Below are 21,148 nucleotides of genomic sequence, written 5' to 3' on the forward strand. Positions count from 1 at the left end.
TTTAAATATTTCACGAATTCTATAAACAAATAGACTCCATGACTTTCAAATGTAGACAAAGTGTTGTTTAAACGCAGTGGTTTACTGAAATCATGATTGCGAGTATTCTCCTCTAAACTATACCTCCTTAAGGTCCTCACATAACTGCACACTAGCACCACCTACCCATTTTTACCAATTTCTTTTGTATATTAGATATTTACTATAATTGTTTAGTAGTCTACTATAAAGATTTTGCTTTAGTAGACTGTGACTATATCGTATAATGGAAAACTATAGTACTTACTTTGCAATAAATTCCTTTATCTAGTTTAGTATAATGTGGAAAGAGGATTTTTTACTTTTCGCTAATAAACATTAGAAATTGTTAAAGATGTGATGGTGGCGCTAGTGTGCAGTTATTACCTTAAATAAATAAATAATTGTTTCTTTGACAGGTCACTCTGCTCATTGAAAATTGAGAAGAAATGCACAGGGCTGTCAATACGTACAATAAAAGTGGTGGTGTCACTGGCCTTGCTGATCTGTCTGAGGTTGGCGCTGCTACAGGGCACGTGGCCCACCTTCTCGTCACAGGACAACCCAGCTGCTTTCCATCCTAGCTTCTTTGTGAGGTAAGATCTCTCTCCCATCGTTGATGATCTCGGTGGCGCAGTGGTAAAGTGCTTGCCTCTAAACCGAAAGGTCCTGGGTTCGATCCCCGGTCGGGTCATTATGGAAAATGATCTTTTTCTGATTGATCCGGTTGTAGATTTATTTATATCCTTCCAGCTGTCGGGGACGACAGCTGGAAGGATGTAAATAAACATCTATGCCCCGTCGAAAGTCGATATTTTCTTGTCTGTTTCCGACTTTGATTATTTTAAAATACGCAAAGGATTTTGATGCAGTTTACGCCGTTGTTTAGACAATTTATTCCCGAAGGTTTATATATATATATAACCGAACTAATTCACGTCACAGCCCCGAGAACACGCGAAGTTGAGAGAGAGAGAGAGAGGCATAAAATATCTACAGTGATAGCTGCTCATTGCCGTCCCTTGTCAATTTATCTTCCCGTGGCTCCACAGGTGTCACGTGGCTGTCAGCCATCTTGTATGAGTGATGTGTTGACGTATTGAATACAAATGACAGCGCTGCCATTAATTAATGACCACATTAATCAGTAACATTACCAAATTTTCCAATATGGACAATACCCAACGGCCTTCACTAAGCATTAAGCTTGTATATCGGTATATTTGTATATTTGATGGAATCGCAAATCAATTAATATTCGAGATCGCAAGTACAAAAATGTGTGCGTGTGTTTTTCATAGTTGTATATGATGGTCTAATACAGATTTAATCGCGATTCGTTGCTTAGAATCCGAGATATTGACCATATTCGATTATGAGTGGGCACACGAAATAAACGGGGACGAAGCCGCGGGCAAAAGCTAGTTCCTAAAAGGTGCCAACTTACAGAACATACTTCTGTAAGTTTGGAAGTTAATAATACTTATTAGGAATGTAAAAGGAATAAAATTAAGAGTTTTAATGACATTTTCACCACTATAAAGCAAACTTGATATCAACTCATACAATACTTACAAAAACAACTATTAATCAAAAAGGTTTCTTGTTATATTTCACTACAAAAGCTTTTATTATATAAAACAATGAGACCTATAATTATAAGGTCATTATAGCACAAAACTCGTTACTTCAACATAAAAGGGTTTTGTGATTTCAGCAATTGAACACAATGAAGACCGACCGATCAGATTGAAAAGATTGACTGACCCGTTCGCGTGGCATTTATCAGAGAAAACATCGCTATAGTAAATTATTTATAGCTGAAAAACCATTAGGTTGATGAGTTCAAAATCGTGTCATTGTAAATGTCTGTCGTTTGGTTTTTAATGACATATAAACATGCGAAAGGTATATATAAATCAATACAAATATATATATACGTGTTTGAAGGTGATATGTTGCATTGAAAAGAAAATCCTTAGAGTTGTTTTGTAGAAATCGATAATTTTGTTTAACAATTACACAAATATTCTTCTTATTATTATTTTTTTGTGTCGACACTTCAACAATTTCAGAAGTGTACCTATTAAAAAAATTGCAGTGCTGTAGCAAAACTTCAACCTGAGTTAACAAGCAAAGTTATTTATTGATTGGAAACAAAAATAATAACAAACAACATACTATATTATATGTATATAATATTTTTTCGAAAGAATGATGTAAATTTTGCTGTTATTAGCTAACTAATACATCGCCGATCGAGTCACAATAGTTACAAACGTAGAAGTCACAATATCTCACTTAAACACACTATCAAAAATTTCATTGTAAATTGTTATTATATACTACAGGAACAGCTATTGTAAAAATTAACTATTGATAAGTTAATCCGAAAGTGAGTAGGAATTAATACTCAATATGAATATTTCACAGTTTTAATTTTCTTTATCACACAACACAAGTATCTCACATCGATGTCGGTAACAAAATGCGCGGCGAATTCGATCTGTCATTCAAATTCAAAAAGAATGATAGAATGCTCAGCGGAATCTTGACAACGTCAAATGTCAAAAAAAATCTACGAAATGTTCTCAAATAATTCCGTAAAACTTAAAAATATTAATAAAAAGCTAACACTATAAAATAAAATAAATTAAATTATCTTATTTGTATTATGGCTAGATTATGCCCATTACGCAGGCAGCATTCTCGCGATTGCAATGGAAATTTGCAGAAATATAACAAATAAATGTGTTTATTATGAATAACTACCTTATGCCCGCGGCTTCGCCCGCGTGAATTTCCCGCGTTCTAATAGACATGACACAAAATTTCACCCCCCTTTTTAGTCGTTTGGGGATTGATATTTTAAAAAATGTGCATAATATGAAATAGGTACGTATAAAATACCTAATTTATATTACGATGACATGCAGTACATTGCGGTGTTGCTACATTACTGATGCAAATATGCGGTGTGGCGCTCACGGCCGACCGCAGGGAGCGGTCATTAGGAGCTGGGAGCTAAATGTTAAATAATTATTCGGAAATTTGAAATACCACTGATTTCATAAGTTTTTATTGTATCTAATTACATGTTAAATTGAGGTACAATTGTATGTGCTTTGAGCAGTCAATATTGTAATTATAGGTTACGCAAATTAAGAAGCGTATGTGGAAATATACCCAAATTATAACATTATTACTTGCAGCGGTAGAAAGATTTCATAAAAAAAAGCTAGGTATTGGTCCTCATGTTTGTTTGCTGTTTGTTGGTCTTCGGGTAATTAACTATATATATTCCAAAGTTCATCAAGTTTGGCCGTGAAAGCGGATAAGATCAACATACTTTTACTACTAAGGTTAGCCGCAAGCCCTTCGCCTAAAAGTAGATTCTCTAGTTTATATCCTATCTCCCTCTTTGACTAACTGAGCATTCTACGTTTCTCTTTCACTCACATACAAATATTTGGGCATCCTAATTAGGTACTCTTCGTTTCCCCTGTGTCTTCCTCAGCCGTTGAGTGTTGGTACCCATTATAATACTGGATGTATAAAATACTGCTTAAAAACATTAGTCACAATCGCCACTACAATATAACTAATATATATTTTTAACACAACACTTGTCATGTAATATCTCAGGGTGAATTGCACCGTACAAATTTGACGTTGATTTTAACCGGCGTTTAGACAAAATGGCGTATTTTGGGTTTTTGCGTACGTTAAAGTTAATTACGTTTACTGCGCACGTTAAAGTTAATGTCATAGTTGACCCAACTTTATTGAGTTTTGAAGTATAGATGAAACTTGAGCTTTATGATCATTAATTGAAAAACCACTTAAAAGTTTATAGCTGTAGACCGTGCAAGCTTATGATCATATGGCTAAACTTAAAATACATTTTTCGTCTGGGTTGTTGACACACGACTCGTGTATTGTGAATTAAACTCTTGTGAATAAAAATCTTTACAAAAACGTCAGTTTAAGCACTTACAAGTTTAAATTGACCTTGTTGCATTTAATAAGCGACAAAGCTGTCCGAGTTCCCTCGTCGGGAGTCGATCTTGGCTGCACCATCGGATCACGCTAATCATAACAATGCATTGGCATGAAAACTGAAGCGACGCGGAAATTCTCAACTCTTTCGCCGGAAATAGGCAAAATTAAATTTGCAAAATTTGTTTACAGATCGCGACAGATGAAATTAAATAACCATTTGTAATTAACATAAATGTTTTTTAACCAGAGTTAAAACATTTCAAATAACTAGTGAATAAACCGTTTAACGGTCTAACATAACTTCGCGGTAACGTTTATATTCCACTATCTAGTTCCATCTCGATTTATATTACCTACTTTGATATATGGCGCACGGGAAAAGTTCGCGTTTATTTAGTGTAATGATAAAGTATCCCACTTCGATATAGTTGCTAATATTGACATGCAACTTTGTCGGAGTGGGATATTCTGTTTATTTTTCCAATATACAATTTGGCGAACACGGAACACTTCATATATTTATACTATGGTGAAAGTGTTGTTTTGTTTGTTTGTTTGTTCTTCTTTCACGTCAAAATGAAGCATTAAGATTGAGCATTTTTGATGTGGAAAGTTGAAGTGCTAAAAAGGCTGATATAGGTGATAATTTTGATGCGGGCATTAGTTAATGCCATTACGATACAAAATATAACGATTATCATGATTACATTGATTGATGGAGCCAAAAATAAGTTAGAGATTGTTCATTTCATGTTTGTGCAAATTGATCGCTATTATGTTATAAGCGTTGTCCCATTACTCTGTTGCGTTAACGTAGCGCGTTGCCGCTCTGTTGTGCTCCGTTGTTTTGTACAGGTTTGTTCGTCGATGTACGTCGAAACTTCATGCAATTATTACTCCATTGACACATCGACGGCTGTCAACGCAACGGAGAATGACGGAACAATGGAGCCTGACCCTAACTTAATATGCAATTGACCCACTCCTTATTGGGAATGGTAGTCATTCAATAAATTCAATTTTTTGCACCCACATAACATTCTCTGAATGACCAATGGTTGACTGTTAGACAATGTTTCTTACAGCTTCTTTATACTAATACAAATTGTATTTTGTGCAATAATACAGTTTATGAATTATTATTAAAGTGTCTATCTATGGATGTAAATCTATAATAAGAATAAGATTTGGTAATTATTTATACTATTATTATAAAGAGGTAAGCGTTTGTGAGTTTTGACTTTGTGAGTTTGTATGTTTGAGGCGGGTAATCTCTGAAACTACCAAACCGATTTCAAAAATTATTTCACCATTAGAAAGGTACATTATTCAAGATTGCTATAGGCTATATATTTCATTTCAAAATTCCCACGAAAGCGAAGCCCCGGGCAACATCTGGTCCATACTAATATTATAAAGAGGTAAGCGTTTGTGAGTTTGTGGCTTTGTGAGAAAGTTTGAGGGGGTAATTTCTGAAACTACTGAACCGATTTCGAAAATTGTTTTACCATTAGAAACAACATGTAGTAAATAAATAAATTATTGTCCTTAGGTTGATGACTTTCTGCTATCTTGCCGCCTTCAATTGGTGGTTGCTGTTGTGTCCCTGGTCTTTGAGCCACGACTGGCAAATGGGGTCTGTTCCGCTCATAGCCAGTGGGTGGGACCCTCGGAATCTGCTCACCTGTGCTGCTTTCGGGGCCTTGCTGCTACTCTGCTATAGGTGTATCGCTGATTTGGAGGTATGTGTACTTTTACCATAACGTATAGGTAAGTAAAATTAATATATTGTACAATGATAATTTTTAATTCAAGAATTATATCTCGATAGTGTAACTGAATGGATTTTTTTTGTAGAATATGTTATACTGAATCCATATATATAATATTATAAATGCGAAAGTTAACCGCTGGACCGATTTTGGTGAAATTTTGTATGCATATAGATAAGGATCTCCGTTGGAACATAGGCTAATTTTTCTTTCGAAAATCAACCCCCTAATTTATATAATGGGGGTGAAAGTTTGTATGAAATTCATGTTTGTTCCGCTTTCGCAAATAAATACACTGACGCTAAAGCTCGTAGAGTATAACCAAAAAAAAAAATATATATATAACGATGGAAAATCTGGAAAACCATATGAGAAAAGTTATTACAATTTTCAAAAATAAATAAACGACCTGACCATAGATAGATTCTTGAACTACGAAATTTCCCATTTATTTGACATAAAATCTTTAATTCAAGTTTCCATTTGGACCAGAAATTAATTAAACGAAGAACTAGACTGATGTTGTTCATTATTGTCTCGTTTTGATGAAGGTCGAATCTAATTTGTTGAAGTTTAATAATACTTGGTGATATTAATTTATGCCATTTTTTCCAACTTTCAATTTTCCTGGAAAAATAATGTAAAATACATTACGTTTTCCATTGATTTTGTGGCCTTCTGTATAGTTTTTTTTTTAACCATATTCTACGTATATCTATATAGAGGGGTTAATTACAGTGGAATTGAGATTCTGAAAAAGAGATAGATTGCTTGCTCATCGCCATTAAAAAGGATCTCCAGTATATCATAGCACACTTCGGCCACATCGCTTCCACCCAGTAAGTTGACGTTCATTGAAAAGTAAGCTCATCTTTTGTATACATCATAGACAAAAGAAAAGAAAAAAAAATGTAAGGCATAATGGACTAATTTCATTGATAACAAATACTCTCGTTATCAGCTCACACCTTGTCTAGGCAAAGTACGTCTACAGTTGACGCTTTAAAGTTCTCTTTTCAATCAATGCAATTACCAGGTGCGTATGGTGCGGTAGAAGTATGCCATAATGACCTTTATTGGTAATATGTTTAATGTCTATAGGTCCAGCGACACACCCCAGCGGTAATTGGTCTTCTGCTCCTGGTGATTCCCTTCGTGCCTGCCAGCAATTTGCTGGTCACAGTCGGTTTTGTGATCGCGGAACGAGTACTCTATATACCTAGGTATATTATATAGCTTTAATTAACCCATTTTCATATTTGTACATTCTCTCATCTAAAAGTATTTCCATGTTCATTCTTGTCGTTATTGTTTGAGTTGTCTCAACGCCCGAGGTCGTTTGCTTAAAAACCTTGAATTGTTCAAGGTCAACTGAAAATTATCGACCGGCCGCACGCCTAAAGTCAACCCTTCTTCATAGTCGCATTCCTCATGTCTGGTATTAAACACACACCACAAATTTCTTGGCACTATTAATGGGGTGGTTTGCGATTGCCTTGTCCATTTCACACACAAGTTAGTTAATCAACCAGTGTGCAGTTTCCTCACGATGTTTACCTTCATCGGAAGCAAGTGGTGGTCGATGAAAACTACTATACACGAGTTAGATTGGTATACAAACTCATGTGGCACGAGTAGTATTCGAACCTGAGACCTTTTGATCCACAGGCGATCTTCACCGTTACACGACCACCACAACCAAAGTCCAAAGTCAACCCAATAAAGCAGGGTACTTAGAAACACACTTGATATTCATAGAGTCAATTCTATTTGGATTAACCACAGTATAAACTTTCAAGATTTTTATGTCAGTCGACATTTGTATGACCTATGAGATTATAAGTTAAGGTAGTGTTATTGATAATAACAGGAGTTTGTCATATGTTTTTTTTGTGTAATAATTGTTATACTCTTTTTCTTTTCTTCACCAGTGTGGGAAGTGTAATAATCACCGCATACGGGGTCCAGCTGATGTGGTACTCCAAGCCCGGTACCAAGGTGTGCCTGGTCGTCGGCCTAGCTGTGTTAGCTGCCAGCGGCGTCGCCAGGACGTACAGGCGAAACGCCGATTGGAGAGACCGCGCTACACTTCTCAGGTAATTTTGTAAAACCGCTAATGGTTAAGACGCCCGCCTGTGGATCAAAAGGTCTCAAGTTCGTATCCTACTCGTGCCATATGAGTGTATATACCAATCAGGCTCATATATAGTAGTTTTCATAGACCACCACTTGCTTCCGGTGAAGGAAAACATCGTGAGGAATCCTGCACACTGGTGGACAGTTTAGTTCACTTAGTGTGAATGCGACTACCTGCCGTTAGACAGCGGTAAGTAGTCGTAAAACTCCTGTCAGTTGCCTTTAGGTGACTTGAATAAAATCTGACACGAGTGTTAGCAATAACACACTCGATATGATGATGACCACCACATTCTCATCTTAATCGCTCATTGTTCTATACGGACTCATATCATATCTTTTAGATATTTTATTTTATCACCTTTTAGCTCAACCACTGACCCAAAAATAGGCAAAGGAAGAAACACACACACGAAGTTCAGATTAGACAGCAACTCCTTTTATGAAAGTAGGTCGTTCTTCTTTAAAATATTGTAATGTTCAAGTCTCATTCTTGGCTATTATGTTCCAAAGGGTCCACTTAATATGTCCGCCTAAGAACACATTTTTGTGAGTTTTAGTTACGTCGTTAGAGGTATAGGAGGATAAGGAGTGAGCCTAATAATTCGAGAACCACACCAATAAAATTGTAATAAATTATTATGTTACTGTAAACTTTTGATTGTGATTAAATCATTTCGAAGACTCATAAAGCAGCTGTTATAGAAATATTGAACAACCATTAAACAACGAAATATGGGCAATAAGAAATGGCTTGGCCTTTTATGATGCAATTCCATCAGTTTTCAATGGAAGTCTTACTGCCTTACGACCTCAACTTATTATATCGACGTTGTAAACCTTTCTAGATCATAATAACCTTTTTTTTTTTTCTTTTGATAAGTACTATTTAAAGTATAAAGTTACTTGTGCTCAAAAGATTAAAAGAACTTTGGTTCGATGAAGTTGTAACAAATGAACAAACTAGTATTTTTTCCTTGAAAAGTAACCTCGTTGCGAATTCTATTAACGATTTTATTGAAAAAATCTTTTAAGCAAAATATATTTCATTGTCAACATCTGTTTTATTTTATGAGATAATTTTAATAAAGACAGAAATAGTCCATTAAATCTCATTAATATTGTTTAAATAGACCTTAATAATACAATTCTATTTTCTCATAATACAAAAACGTCCGTCAAACAGGCAGCAGCAAATGATTTAAAATAAAACAGACTCCCGCTGGGTATCAAATTACGAAATTCCGGCATTCATAACACAAGAAAATGTATTAAACATGACATAAAATGGTGCGATTTACACCTTAGAAACCCTGGCTATATTCTTAAAGGTACAGTCGTGTAGCTTGGCTAGCTATAAAGACTAAAGGTGGAAAGGTTTCAGAATTTTGTGAATTCATCTTTTTGTAATATTATTAACGATTCGCCGACAGAATGTCTCCTCTATTCTGTCGGCGAATCGTTCGTAGATGAAGTGTTCTGTCGTTCAAACGCCCAATGTCGAAACATTCTGTCGACGAAACGTTCGTAGACGAAGCAATTGTCGGAGAACCGTTTCAGACTCATTAAAATAATGTACCTAACTCTTAAGCTAATTCATTTTCGAGTTTTGTAAAACTGTTAATATATTTGCTTGGCATTCTTTACTGCAGAGTTTCTACCTAAATCGCCTCGAAGTGTGTAAGACATTTTTCTATATATTTTTTACTAGTACAACTTTATTTGTACATTATAATATTATTTTGATATTCAGTTTCACTGAAACTTATTTAAGGCCCTAAGATTTGTTATCAAAAAGTTTTGTTGAACTATGCTGTATTTTTATGAAAAGAGTTTTCGCTTGAATTCACCTCTAAATATGTTTTGCCTAAAAGAAACTTTTCCTTATTTTCCTAAACTACTACGACTAATAATAATGTTTGATAAATATTTGGTAAGCAATATTATAAAGCCACCATAAATATGCTACATTTTAGCTGAATGTGGAAAGCAATCTTTATGTGGGGTTTCTCGTAAATTACCTCTAAATGTATTTTGTTTCTGGGCAGATATAGTGTAATATTCTGCAGTGCGCAATGTTGAAGCTAAATTTTCTATTTGAAATAAAAGATTATCGTCACATTTAAGGTCAAAAGTTAGACGTCCTATAAATATGTTTTGTAAAGGTGGATAATAACGCAAACAGGTTATGATTGTGATCCGAGTGCTGATTATATATATATATATATATATATATATATATATCTATTATAATCAGCACTCGGATCACAATATATGTTTTGATATACCTTTTGACTATTTACATTATGTACTTTTATATATTATTAGAAAAAAAAACATTGTAAGAAACAATAATGGTAAGCCGATCTGGCATGATAGGGACCAACACTGTTCAAATGAGTTTCTTTCGGCATTTCTTCTCAGCAGTGGTCGTTCCGAAATGCCAGTAGTTTGTAGCTTGTGAGAAATAACTATAAATATAAAAATTGACGAGAAAAAGTGCCTGTGAAGGTCTAATTTCTGAATAAATGATTTGAATTTGAATTTGAGAAAGTTAAGCAGCGCTATAATTTATATTTTCATAATTAACACTCAAAATAATCGACATAATAAACTCAAAATAACATTATCATTACACTCAATTTATTAAACACAATATTTGTTAAATGTAATGCTCATTTATTCCCACGCCTTTGTGATGTTGTATTAAGAAATCGTTGCGATAATTATATACTATGTTTACACCCTTCTAAAACGGCATTACTCAGTAAAAGTATATGGCATCTGAAACTTATAACAAAATTCCACAACAAATTAAAGATCAGAATTTAAATTTATTTAAAAAGCACCTCAGGTCCTTGCTGATTGATAAATGTTATTATAATTTAAACGAATTTTTTAATGATAGATTTACATAAAAATTTAGTTAATTTAGCTACTTTTATTTATTCGATTTTGTTTTGTGGGACGATAGCATGCTCTCCATTTAAATTTGCATACCCGTGGACGGTGAAACATGAAGAATTAAGCTATTAACACCACATTGTAAAAAATGTAAACTCATGTTTTTGCAAATCTTTGTCTTTCTCTTTGTCAAGATCATGTTTTATTGAACTACTTGGCGAGCAGTGAACGAAATCATTGTTTACGGCTTTCAGACTGGCGTTTTCACGTAAATTACCCTCAAATGTGTTTTGTTCTAGGGTGGATCTAGCGACTTTACCGCAGAACGCCAAACTGCACTACAACTTAGGGAACTTTCTGCGCGAAACCGAACAGCAGGAAGGCGCCATCAAACATTATAAAGAAGCGCTCAGGTAAGAGACTAAGAAAGTTTAGGAAGTTATTAGATATCAATAAAATTGTAACATAATTTTGGCACCACTGATCTCACTTTCTCCACGGCAAAATCAACATTGATGCATCATTCACACACTGAATTTGACTCCCTTTCCTTTTGTGTTTTGATATACATATTGCTTATTGTGATAATCACTACATAGAAAAATCACTACATAAAACAAAATAATTTCTTGCTGTCTTTCTGTCCAATGTTTTAGAATTAGATCTTATAACTACGCAGCAGATTTCGATGCGGGTTTTTTAAATAGACAGTGTGATTGCTGAGGATGGTTTAAGTATATATAACACAATAACATATTGTGTTTTTAATACCAGCAAAGCTGACACGGGCCGCTAGATTATATAATAAAATTTTCTTTTGTTAAATTCATTCGTTACAGTATCCGAAAATTTATATGTAGAAAATACAATTCGGTTAAATAAGGGCCTTTGTAATATTTTAAGCTATTACTAGCCGCGCCCCTGGGCTTCGCTCCCGTGGAAATTTCGTAACAAAAAGTACCGTATCTGTTATTCCAGGTTATATTCGCCCTGTGTACCAAATTTCATAACAATCCACACAGTAGATTTTGATAAACATACATCCTCGCAATCTTTCGCATTTAAAATATTAGAAGAAGTATATTATTTCTTGCAGACAGTCTCACCACATTTCATAAAGTTTATTATAAGCAGCGCGGATTTTAATCATCACCTCAAAACCTTTAAAGTTCATAAGAGTATTACGTAAAGTTTTCACATTTAGATGAGAACTCGAATATTAATATTAGTGAATGCTTTTACTTCGCGTAATTGTTTCAGTTCAACGTTACACATTCACACTAAGACTTAGTTGCACCAGTCAATTTTGACGTAAACTTTAATCTGCCCATAGGAACGCCTATATTATGGCATTTTTTATTTTTAAAGAAACCGACAGCATATAATACCGAATTACAATACAATTAAATTTTTAACCTACTATTATAAACGCGAAATTAAGATTGTTTGTTTGTTACATCTTCATGCACTATCTACATGACATTATTTAAATTTTTCATCCGGTAAAAAATAGGTGCTCCCTCGGGAAATTTACGCGATCGAAGAGGCGGGCAAATGCTAGTTCTATAATAAGGCTAATAAAATACTATATTGGGGCATCAAAACAGGTTCAGTCGTTTTTGAAATATTCACAATTTTGTAAAAGTTTATTGTGTTCGTGAGGTCTATATTCGTGGCGAATAACTAGTTATATACAAATACGCAATTTGTCTTAACGACAACGGAGCGGAGATGACTGGTGCCATAACCATAGATAAAATTAAAAGATATTGGTGCAACCCACTCTTAAGTATTGAACACGCAATTTACATTAAATAACTTAAACAACACTGTATTTAAATATATGATAATTATGTGAGAATTTACCATTACCTGAGGGTTTAAATTTACTGAATTTCACTGCTCAATAAAGATAAAATCTATGCTTTTAATGTTGTTTTGCTGAAATTTATTTGACAGTAATGTCGATTCATTATTTTGAGGGAAAATAGTGAATATTGGGCACAACGAGAACGTTTGAATGGTTTATTTATTAACATCAACTACAATTCGGAAACTAAACTACTTGTTTGTTTATACTAACTCACCTCTAGAACTAAAATTGAATTTGAAAATAAATTAATTGGCCATCTGAACCGGTTAGTTAATAATTAGTACTTAATTGTACATCTGCAATATGACACAATTATATAAACTACAAATTATTAAGTAAATTTTAATCTCCGTAAGTTTTGTTATTTCCAATAAGTGAAATAATATTATCGACGAAAGGAACAGGAAAATAAATATATAAAAAAACAATTATATACATTTCAAAAAATATAAGTAATGTACCTAATAATGTAACAAACTACATTTATCATCATTATAGTCTTAACCACGACGTTAAAACACCGAGAGGTATTTATTTTCTTTAGCGTTTTTGTTATTAAACCATATGGCCGTAAGTTATGTATTTCCCCTAATATTTAGTTTAATCTAATGATTTGTGTCAACATTTAGCCAAAAAACTAATATCAAGCAATTACATGGTTAACGTGTTTGTGAATTAGAGTTAAATTGAAATGGATTTAATAATAATAATATATATATAATAATATATCTTTATTAGACTCTTTTTACAATAGCTCATATATGATTGGGTCCTCCATTTAAGTATAAAATACTTGTGTTTGGAGAGCCCGCTCTTCCAAAGTAGTTGTTTACACTGATTTGTTACAAATTCACTGATCATGTTTAACAATAACAACATAGCTCAATATTATAACATACAGTTTACACCGACAAATAACGACACAATAAAAATGAAAAACATATAAACTTGTCAACTAAGCTAGTATAGTTACCAAATCACCAATAAGAATATACAGTATTAAGTCTAAAGTTAATAATTATCAAACCAATTACGAGTACAAATGCGAAAGTCCGACTGCCTGTTCACTCTTCACGGCTAAACAGGTGAACCGATTCTGATGAAATCCGGTACGGCTATAGTTAAGGGTTCAAACATAGGGTATCTTTTGAAAAATAAATCAATTCCTAAGGGCCAGCAACATCTAGTTAGTATAATGATATTGTGCTTGGGTGTTATATTAAGCGCATAATAACATTTCTATCTCATCATAAGTTTTACTCTTTAGAAATAGGGTTACAGTTTTTTTACATTCATGAGAAGTTGTTCGGTAGATGTCCAGATTTCTATGGAGATGATTATATATGTGCGAGGATTGTCTAGTGAACTGCCTTTGCGCATAGGTGGTTTTGACTGGGACTATCTCAGTCACATTATTTCTCCGTCTTCTGTTTAGTTTGCTAGCATCAAAGTATAAAGATTTATGTTTTTTTAGGGTTATATTTAAAATATACAACTTTCTAACTGAAAGCAAATCGCAATCTGAGTATAGTTGAGAGGTAGAGTATCTGTAAGGTTTAAAGTACATTAATTTAAGAAGGGATCTTTGTGCTCTTTCGAGAAAAATAAATTCAGTTTTTGTAGCTCCTCCCCAAACAGAAATGCAGTAACCTAGGATTGATTGGGCAAGTGAAATGTATATTAATTTAATCCATTTGGTGTCTAGTACATATCGCAGAGTTTTAAATACCCACATCAATTTACGCAATCTATTTGTGAGAAGCTCCAGGTGCTGGTGCCAAGTAAGTCTCTGATCTAGCATTAATCCTAGATATTTAGTCTTTTCAACCCTACTGATCATGCTACAAGAACAGTCTTGAGAATTCATACATATGTGTATCCTAATATTTAAATCATTTTGAGGTTGAGTATTATTGTAATTAGTAAATGTAATATAATTAGTCTTATCCATATTTAACGTTAACAAGTTAGTCCTCAACCATTTAGCTATCATAGTAAGTCCAACCTCCGCAGAATTTCGCACTTCATTCCAGGAGTTGCCCACAAATACTATTGCAGTATCGTCTGCATAAGAAAATATATGGCCATTATTAACCTTCATGTTGCAGAGCTCGTTAATATAGATAAGAAATAATGTAGGCCCCAACACGCTCCCCTGCGGAACTCCGTGTCTGACCTCTGATTGCTCACTCACGTACGGGCCCACCTTAACTCGTTGTTTACGGTCCTTTAGATAGTCAGTGAGGAGAGCAAGCGGTATCCCTCTTATTCCTATCTTATCAAGACGATTTACAAGAGTAGGGACAGAGACGGTATCAAAGGCTTTTTTGAGGTCCAAAAATGAGGTTAAGCACTTCTTACCACTGTCCACTGCTTCAACAATTACAGAAGTCAGCGCAATGATAGCATCCTCAGTAGATACCCCTTTTTTGAAGCCAAATTGAGAGTTAGAAATTATGTTATACTTTTCCAGATAATTTAGAAGTCTCTTGTTAATAAGTTTTTCTAAAATTTTTGAAATAGCTGTCAGGACGGAAATAGGTCTGTAATTGGAAACATCTTCTCTGTCACCACTCTTGTACACCGGCGTAATAACAGCTTGTTTAAGAGCTGCTGGGAATACTCCATTTTTAAAACAAAGATTTGCTAAATGAACTATTATCGGAACAATTAATTGATGAGCATATTTCAGAAACCCAGAAGGCACGTTGTCCCAGCCTGGAGCACTCTCAGATTTAAGTCCCCTCAGAATTTCATAAACCTCCTCACAGTCCGTATCCAACAGCATGAACGATGACGAATGAGAAACTGAAGGGTCATTAAGAGTTTGACTATTTGATGAAGGAAATTTGTCCAATAAATCTTGTGCCATTACCGTTCCTATGTTCGCAAAATAATCATTTGCGTGATTCACGGATGCTTCAGGTGTAGTAAGGGTATTTAAAAGATCCAAGTTGTTGTTTGTATTTTTATTTCTATTTGTTATTGAATTAATGGCTTTCCAAAGATATCTAGGATTTCCGTTATTTTTAGAAATTTTCTCACGCTCGTACTTTCTTTTCAAATTCTGTAGTAATGTGTTACAATGGTTACGATAACGTTTGTAAGTTATTTTTAATACCTCATTCGATGGATCATTTTTAAGTTTAGATTGCATGTCATTCCTATTTCTAATGCAGCGTAATATGCCAGGAGTTATCCAAGGCTTTATGATACGGTCTTTACATGGAATTAGTTTAGATGTGGTATTTTCAAGAATACATTGTCTTAATTTATCTGTAATTATATCTGCCAATTTTATAGGATCGTTAATTGAGATCAGTTCCGCGAAATTATTTACAATTAAATAATTAAGGGATTTCTCGTAGTCTGTGATTTTTTTACTTCTAATATTTTCATTGTTTTCATTAAGAGAGTTAGTATTGCTTAATTTTAGTAATGTCAGACGGTGGTCAGTAATTGTTGTGTCGAGAATAAATATGGAAGCTATATATTTCTTGTCATTCAGCTTCAGCATGAAATGATCCAAACAGGAGTTTACCCTAGTAGGTAAAGAGTGGCCAGGAAGGATACCGTGTAGGGCAAGCATATTTAGATAAGATTGTCTATTTTTTATTTTTTGACTTTCTTCATTGGCTTTAGGTATCAGGTTTATATTTATATCACCCGTCAATACTACCTGTTTACGATTTTTTAAAGATTTTAAGTGCGAATCTAATGATAATATGAAACCGTCTGCGACTCTATTTGATGGCGACCTATATACACCAAGTATAGTTAAATTCGGTAAATTTACTTGCATACATGAAGCGTTATTTAATTTGATTTCTTTGACACTATTTTTGAGACGTTTTCTAACGTAAATGACTACTCCATCGCACTGATTAATATGGTTAGTGGAGTGGTAAGATATGTAGTTTTCGAGCTGTGGAATTGGTTTGGCATCATCTATTCTGCATTCACTCAGAACGATGACGTCAATTCTAAATTTAAATTGCGATAAGTTAACAAGAAGGTTATCAAAATTTTTATATATACTTACTATATTTTGTGAAATAATAGTATAGTCGTTTTTACTTGTGATGCAAGGCCTTATTATGAAATCATTCATAGACATCTGCTCTGATTCAGCAATATTGACTTTGTCTATTTCCTCCATATTAGTAAAGTTACTATCCATAATTACAACTTAGCAGAATGATGTATGTCATTATATTGGGAAATAAACACTTGTAATATACCAAATTATAAAATATTTTGTTTAAATGCACTTCAGAGTTTAAAATACCATAGAAAGTTGTTCGGCATCTATTCATTAGCAAAAACGGAATCTTATGTATCCCCCAGCCACTTTCACATCTATAGCATGTATTTGTTTGTTTATTAATACGAAGAGACTGATGCATGCAGAAAATAATTAAGTACAATATTTGACTTTTTCGTAATTTATAAAAAATAATTGAAACGTGCCCATAAAAGCAGGCAACATATCTGTTTCTCGTCAAATTTTGCATCTGTAAGTCAGTAAGTTTTGAACTATACACTAAACTTTGAATACCAGCTTTGACTGTGCACATTTGTTGTTTGAGATGACTGGATGAACAGTGAAATAACCACATGCACAAAGTAATGAATAAGACTAAACTACTAATAAAAAAATTAAAAATGAAAGAACTAGGTACTATGAGTAGGACAGAAACATGCAATAGCCCAGTATATGTCACCGAGCCTAGTCAATCAATCGCCATGAGGCTCTGCACCTGAGCTTCACTTCTAACAATAATAACAGGCGAGCTGTCAGACTTTCGCAGATATACCCTGCCGTAGGAAGTCCAACAGAATTTGTATTCTCTTGACCTAGCGAGATCGCGAGCCAGGAAGTACAAACGGGAGCCTTTAGCTGTCAGTTGCTCCGACACAAAAATTGGAGTGTCTTCCTTTCTTCTCAAGCCCAGGTTGCTAGCACAAAGTTTCTGCTTGTGTTTTTTGTTGTACGCCTTGCAGTTTCTGAGAATTTCACTCTTGAGAATGGTTGATGAGGTCTCTATTATGATTGAAGTGTCGTTTTTACCTCCTTTCTTTTGTCGAACTCTGTATATATCTTTAAGCTGTGATTTTTCAAAGTCACAGCCCACAGTCTCGCATAAGCCTTTGAACATCTGTATTAAAGTTTCCTTCGATTCATCAGCGAATTTGGGAACGTTTTTGATTTCTAAATTAGTTTTACGACTTTCGATTTAAGAAACACAGCTACTGGCATTGTGGCTCTCTTGATCAGGGTCTTCCAGGCGACTAGATATTATGCCAGCTTTAAATATGTCTATTCTTTAGGTTATGGCCTAGCTATGCAAGTGCACACAACAACATGGGCACTCTAGTGGCGGGATCCGATAACGCTGAACAACACTTCTTACATGCCATCAAGTTCAACAAGAATCATGTCAACGCGCATTATAACCTTGGGAAACTGTACAAGTAAGCTTATATTTACTTATTATGAAACAATGTCCCCCCCTGCCGCGTCTGTTTTTGCGATGAACTCAAAAAACGCTGCACGGACTTTCATTCGGTTTACGCCAATTGATAGTGTGAGGTGTCATGACAAATATAAGGCATCTTAGATAAATTTGATCAAAAATGTTCTTAAAAATAAAAAAGAAGTAAAATTTGCAATTGAAAATATATAATAAATATATTCCTTTTAGAAAAAGCGGTCGCTCCCACCAAGCCATCGCAATGCTAGAGAAGTGCATTTGGCTGCAACCGAAGTTTGTCCAGGCACACGTGGAACTACTATCTTTGAAGCCAGAAAGAGACAAGAAGATGATACTGACCAAGCTTCTCGAGTTAGATCCGAGTAATTGGGAGCATTTTGTACTGTTCGGAGACTGGTTTAGAACTAAGGGTAAAGAGCTTGATAATATTATATACTCTATGATATTCCTTAAAACCGTAGAACTATGTATGATATTTCAACTCTTGCATAATTAAAAAATCTTATTACATACAGTTTTCAAGATTTATTATTTTCATGAAATCAATTCAGCGAAGATTAGGACATGATAGCCTGACTATAATTATATATATATTTGAATTAAGTTTTTTTTTATTTGTTGGATTGTAAGAAAATATCGCGGACCATGAATATGAGCAAACATCAACAAGAGTGCGTTTTCGACTTAAAAGCGATGTCATTACAAGCATTCAATTTACCCTGTTTTGGCGTGTTAGTGGGGGTCAAATCATCTAGATTCCACGTGTAAACTTTTTGCAGGATTTGCAGCACCAGCTTCTAAGTACTACTTGGAGGCTTTACGACTGAACTTCAGACACCGCTACGTGGAAAAGGCGGTGAGATCTGACCTCATTTCACTGCGTTCCACCGCGCTCATGTACAGGTCTCTGGGGCAGAAGTCCAGGATCTTACAGCTAATAACCAGGTTTGTTGACACGACATACGAACCTGTGTTGTTCAAAGTGGTTTAGCCGTACTTCGTATTTCTAATATTAGTATGGATATTAATATTAAAATTATCAACAGGTGGCACACCTGGCGTCGAGGCTGGCCGAGTGCTGCCGCACATATTTACTTGCGAGACTGGAGACTCAAGATGGAGTTAGAAGGCCGCTCACAGATCTACTCCCGGGCTGTGAGCCCTACTGTAAGATATCCTTCTTTTTACTGATTGTACAAATTCGTCTGTTAGTTTATATTGTTCTAGCTGCATTATAGTGAGTCTTCATTCAAGTTGTTAAAATTTGCTTGTTCCTTTGTGAATTTAAAAATCTTTTCTTTTTTAATGTTAAAATTATACAGTTGTAAAAAATATTTTCTGGCTGCATTTAGCAATGCATGAAAATATTGTAATTTATCTTTCACAGAAATCTACAACGTGTTTCGACCACTCACAGCTGTCAGGGAATGGCAAAATCCAAGAAAAAAATCATTTACTAAGGGAACCTGTACAACGACATTTAAACAGTGTCCCTCCAAATGAAAGTGACAAAAGTGAATGTGGAAAAAAGTGTACAACAAAAAAACGTGTTTCAATATCCTCCCAAATCAAAATGACTCATAACAAATCTGAAACTAGACATGATAAAAAGAAATGTAATTTACATAGAAAAGACAAAGATGTTAAAAATAACGATGTATCTATAACGGGTCCTTTATCTGATCATATTATTTTGAAAACCTTTTAAAATTTAAAGTGTGATATTATAAGCGTGATTTAATAAGTAGTGTTTGCGCTTGCAAATATTGTTTTGTGAAATGACATTAGATATAATCATGCAGACAATATCGCAAGAATTGTAGATAAGAAAATGGACGACGCTAGAAATTCTATTGATGTTTAATGAAAAGCTCAAAAAATACCATACATGTAATTTATTCTGGAGGCTTTTGAAAATGATAAAATATAATTTTTTGAAATATTCCATACGAGTCATAAAATGTGACATCTAATAGAATTTGAAGTATCGAAAACATTAGATAGATAACTAATTTATAGGTTTGTAGAAATTGAAAATGAAAATATATTTTTGTCAATGGTTCGATAGGTGATTTTTGAACAATGTTCACAATGTTTTTACGCTAGTATAAAATGTCGAAACAGCTTTATTTAAATCATCATATTATGTAATATAGTTCTGTCTTATTATTATTTTTAATTCATGTCAAGTACGAAACCACACTCTGTTCAGTTTTGACATTTGTAAAATGTTTTCAGAACTGATTTCAGAACACATACTTTCCAAATAAATAGATATTATCTGCAAGATATTCCAGAAAATAATTTGCTTTGATTGTATATCCAGATTCATTAATTTAATTACCGTTTTTTGATGAAAATGGTTTTGTAATTATGTAAAATTGGAATCTCAATAAACCAATGTAGAAAATTAAAATCAATTTTAAAAAATCCATTGAAAATGTATGTAAAGCTGTTTTTACATTACCTACAAGATGTGCCAGAGCCAGCTTACAAGTTCGCTTATTCAGATGATAAGAATCACGAATGCTTTCTTCATAAGAAATACATTTTGTACAGTTAGAATCACCCCTGCAATGTATTGAAACCGTGTTTAACCAAACATCTCAATAGTAACAATAAGACTTGTACATAGTAATAATTAGGACATAAATAGCACATGCAAAAGCTTTGAATGTAACTGAGAATAAACAATTGATTAACTTTTATGGTTATTTTATTCAATGCGATAAAAAATAAAAACAAAATCCTTTTAATATTTCCATTTATCGACGACCTCGGTGGCGTAGTGGTAAAGTGCTTGCCTCTGAGCCGAGATACTGGACAGAGACGGGACATGATGAATATGATCTTTTTCTGATCTGATTGACCCCGGACTTGGATGTTTATCTATATATTTATGTATATGTTATAAAATATAGTATTGTTGAACTAGTATCCCTTAACAC

The 21,148-nt window shown here is 34.0% G+C and overlaps 1 protein-coding gene across 1 annotated transcript in view; it reads left to right on the forward strand.

Annotated features, from left to right (window-relative positions):
• LOC128669462 (protein O-mannosyl-transferase TMTC1-like) overlaps positions 1-20,906 on the forward strand; it is a 122,981-nt gene extending 102,075 nt beyond the window's left edge. The window contains exons 6-15 of the mRNA XM_053744319.2: positions 438-614; positions 5,573-5,762; positions 6,894-7,015; positions 7,724-7,888; positions 11,132-11,245; positions 18,037-18,180; positions 18,411-18,610; positions 18,980-19,145; positions 19,247-19,367; positions 19,588-20,906. Of these exons, the coding sequence (XP_053600294.1) occupies positions 438-614; positions 5,573-5,762; positions 6,894-7,015; positions 7,724-7,888; positions 11,132-11,245; positions 18,037-18,180; positions 18,411-18,610; positions 18,980-19,145; positions 19,247-19,367; positions 19,588-19,908 (1,720 nt within the window). The 3' untranslated portion in view covers positions 19,909-20,906. The remainder of the gene's footprint in view (positions 1-437; positions 615-5,572; positions 5,763-6,893; positions 7,016-7,723; positions 7,889-11,131; positions 11,246-18,036; positions 18,181-18,410; positions 18,611-18,979; positions 19,146-19,246; positions 19,368-19,587) is intronic.
• Positions 20,907-21,148: the final 242 nt, after the last annotated feature.

The sequence above is a fragment of the Plodia interpunctella genome, chromosome 4 (assembly GCF_027563975.2).
Source record: "Plodia interpunctella isolate USDA-ARS_2022_Savannah chromosome 4, ilPloInte3.2, whole genome shotgun sequence".
Taxonomy (NCBI): Eukaryota; Metazoa; Arthropoda; class Insecta; order Lepidoptera; family Pyralidae; genus Plodia; species Plodia interpunctella.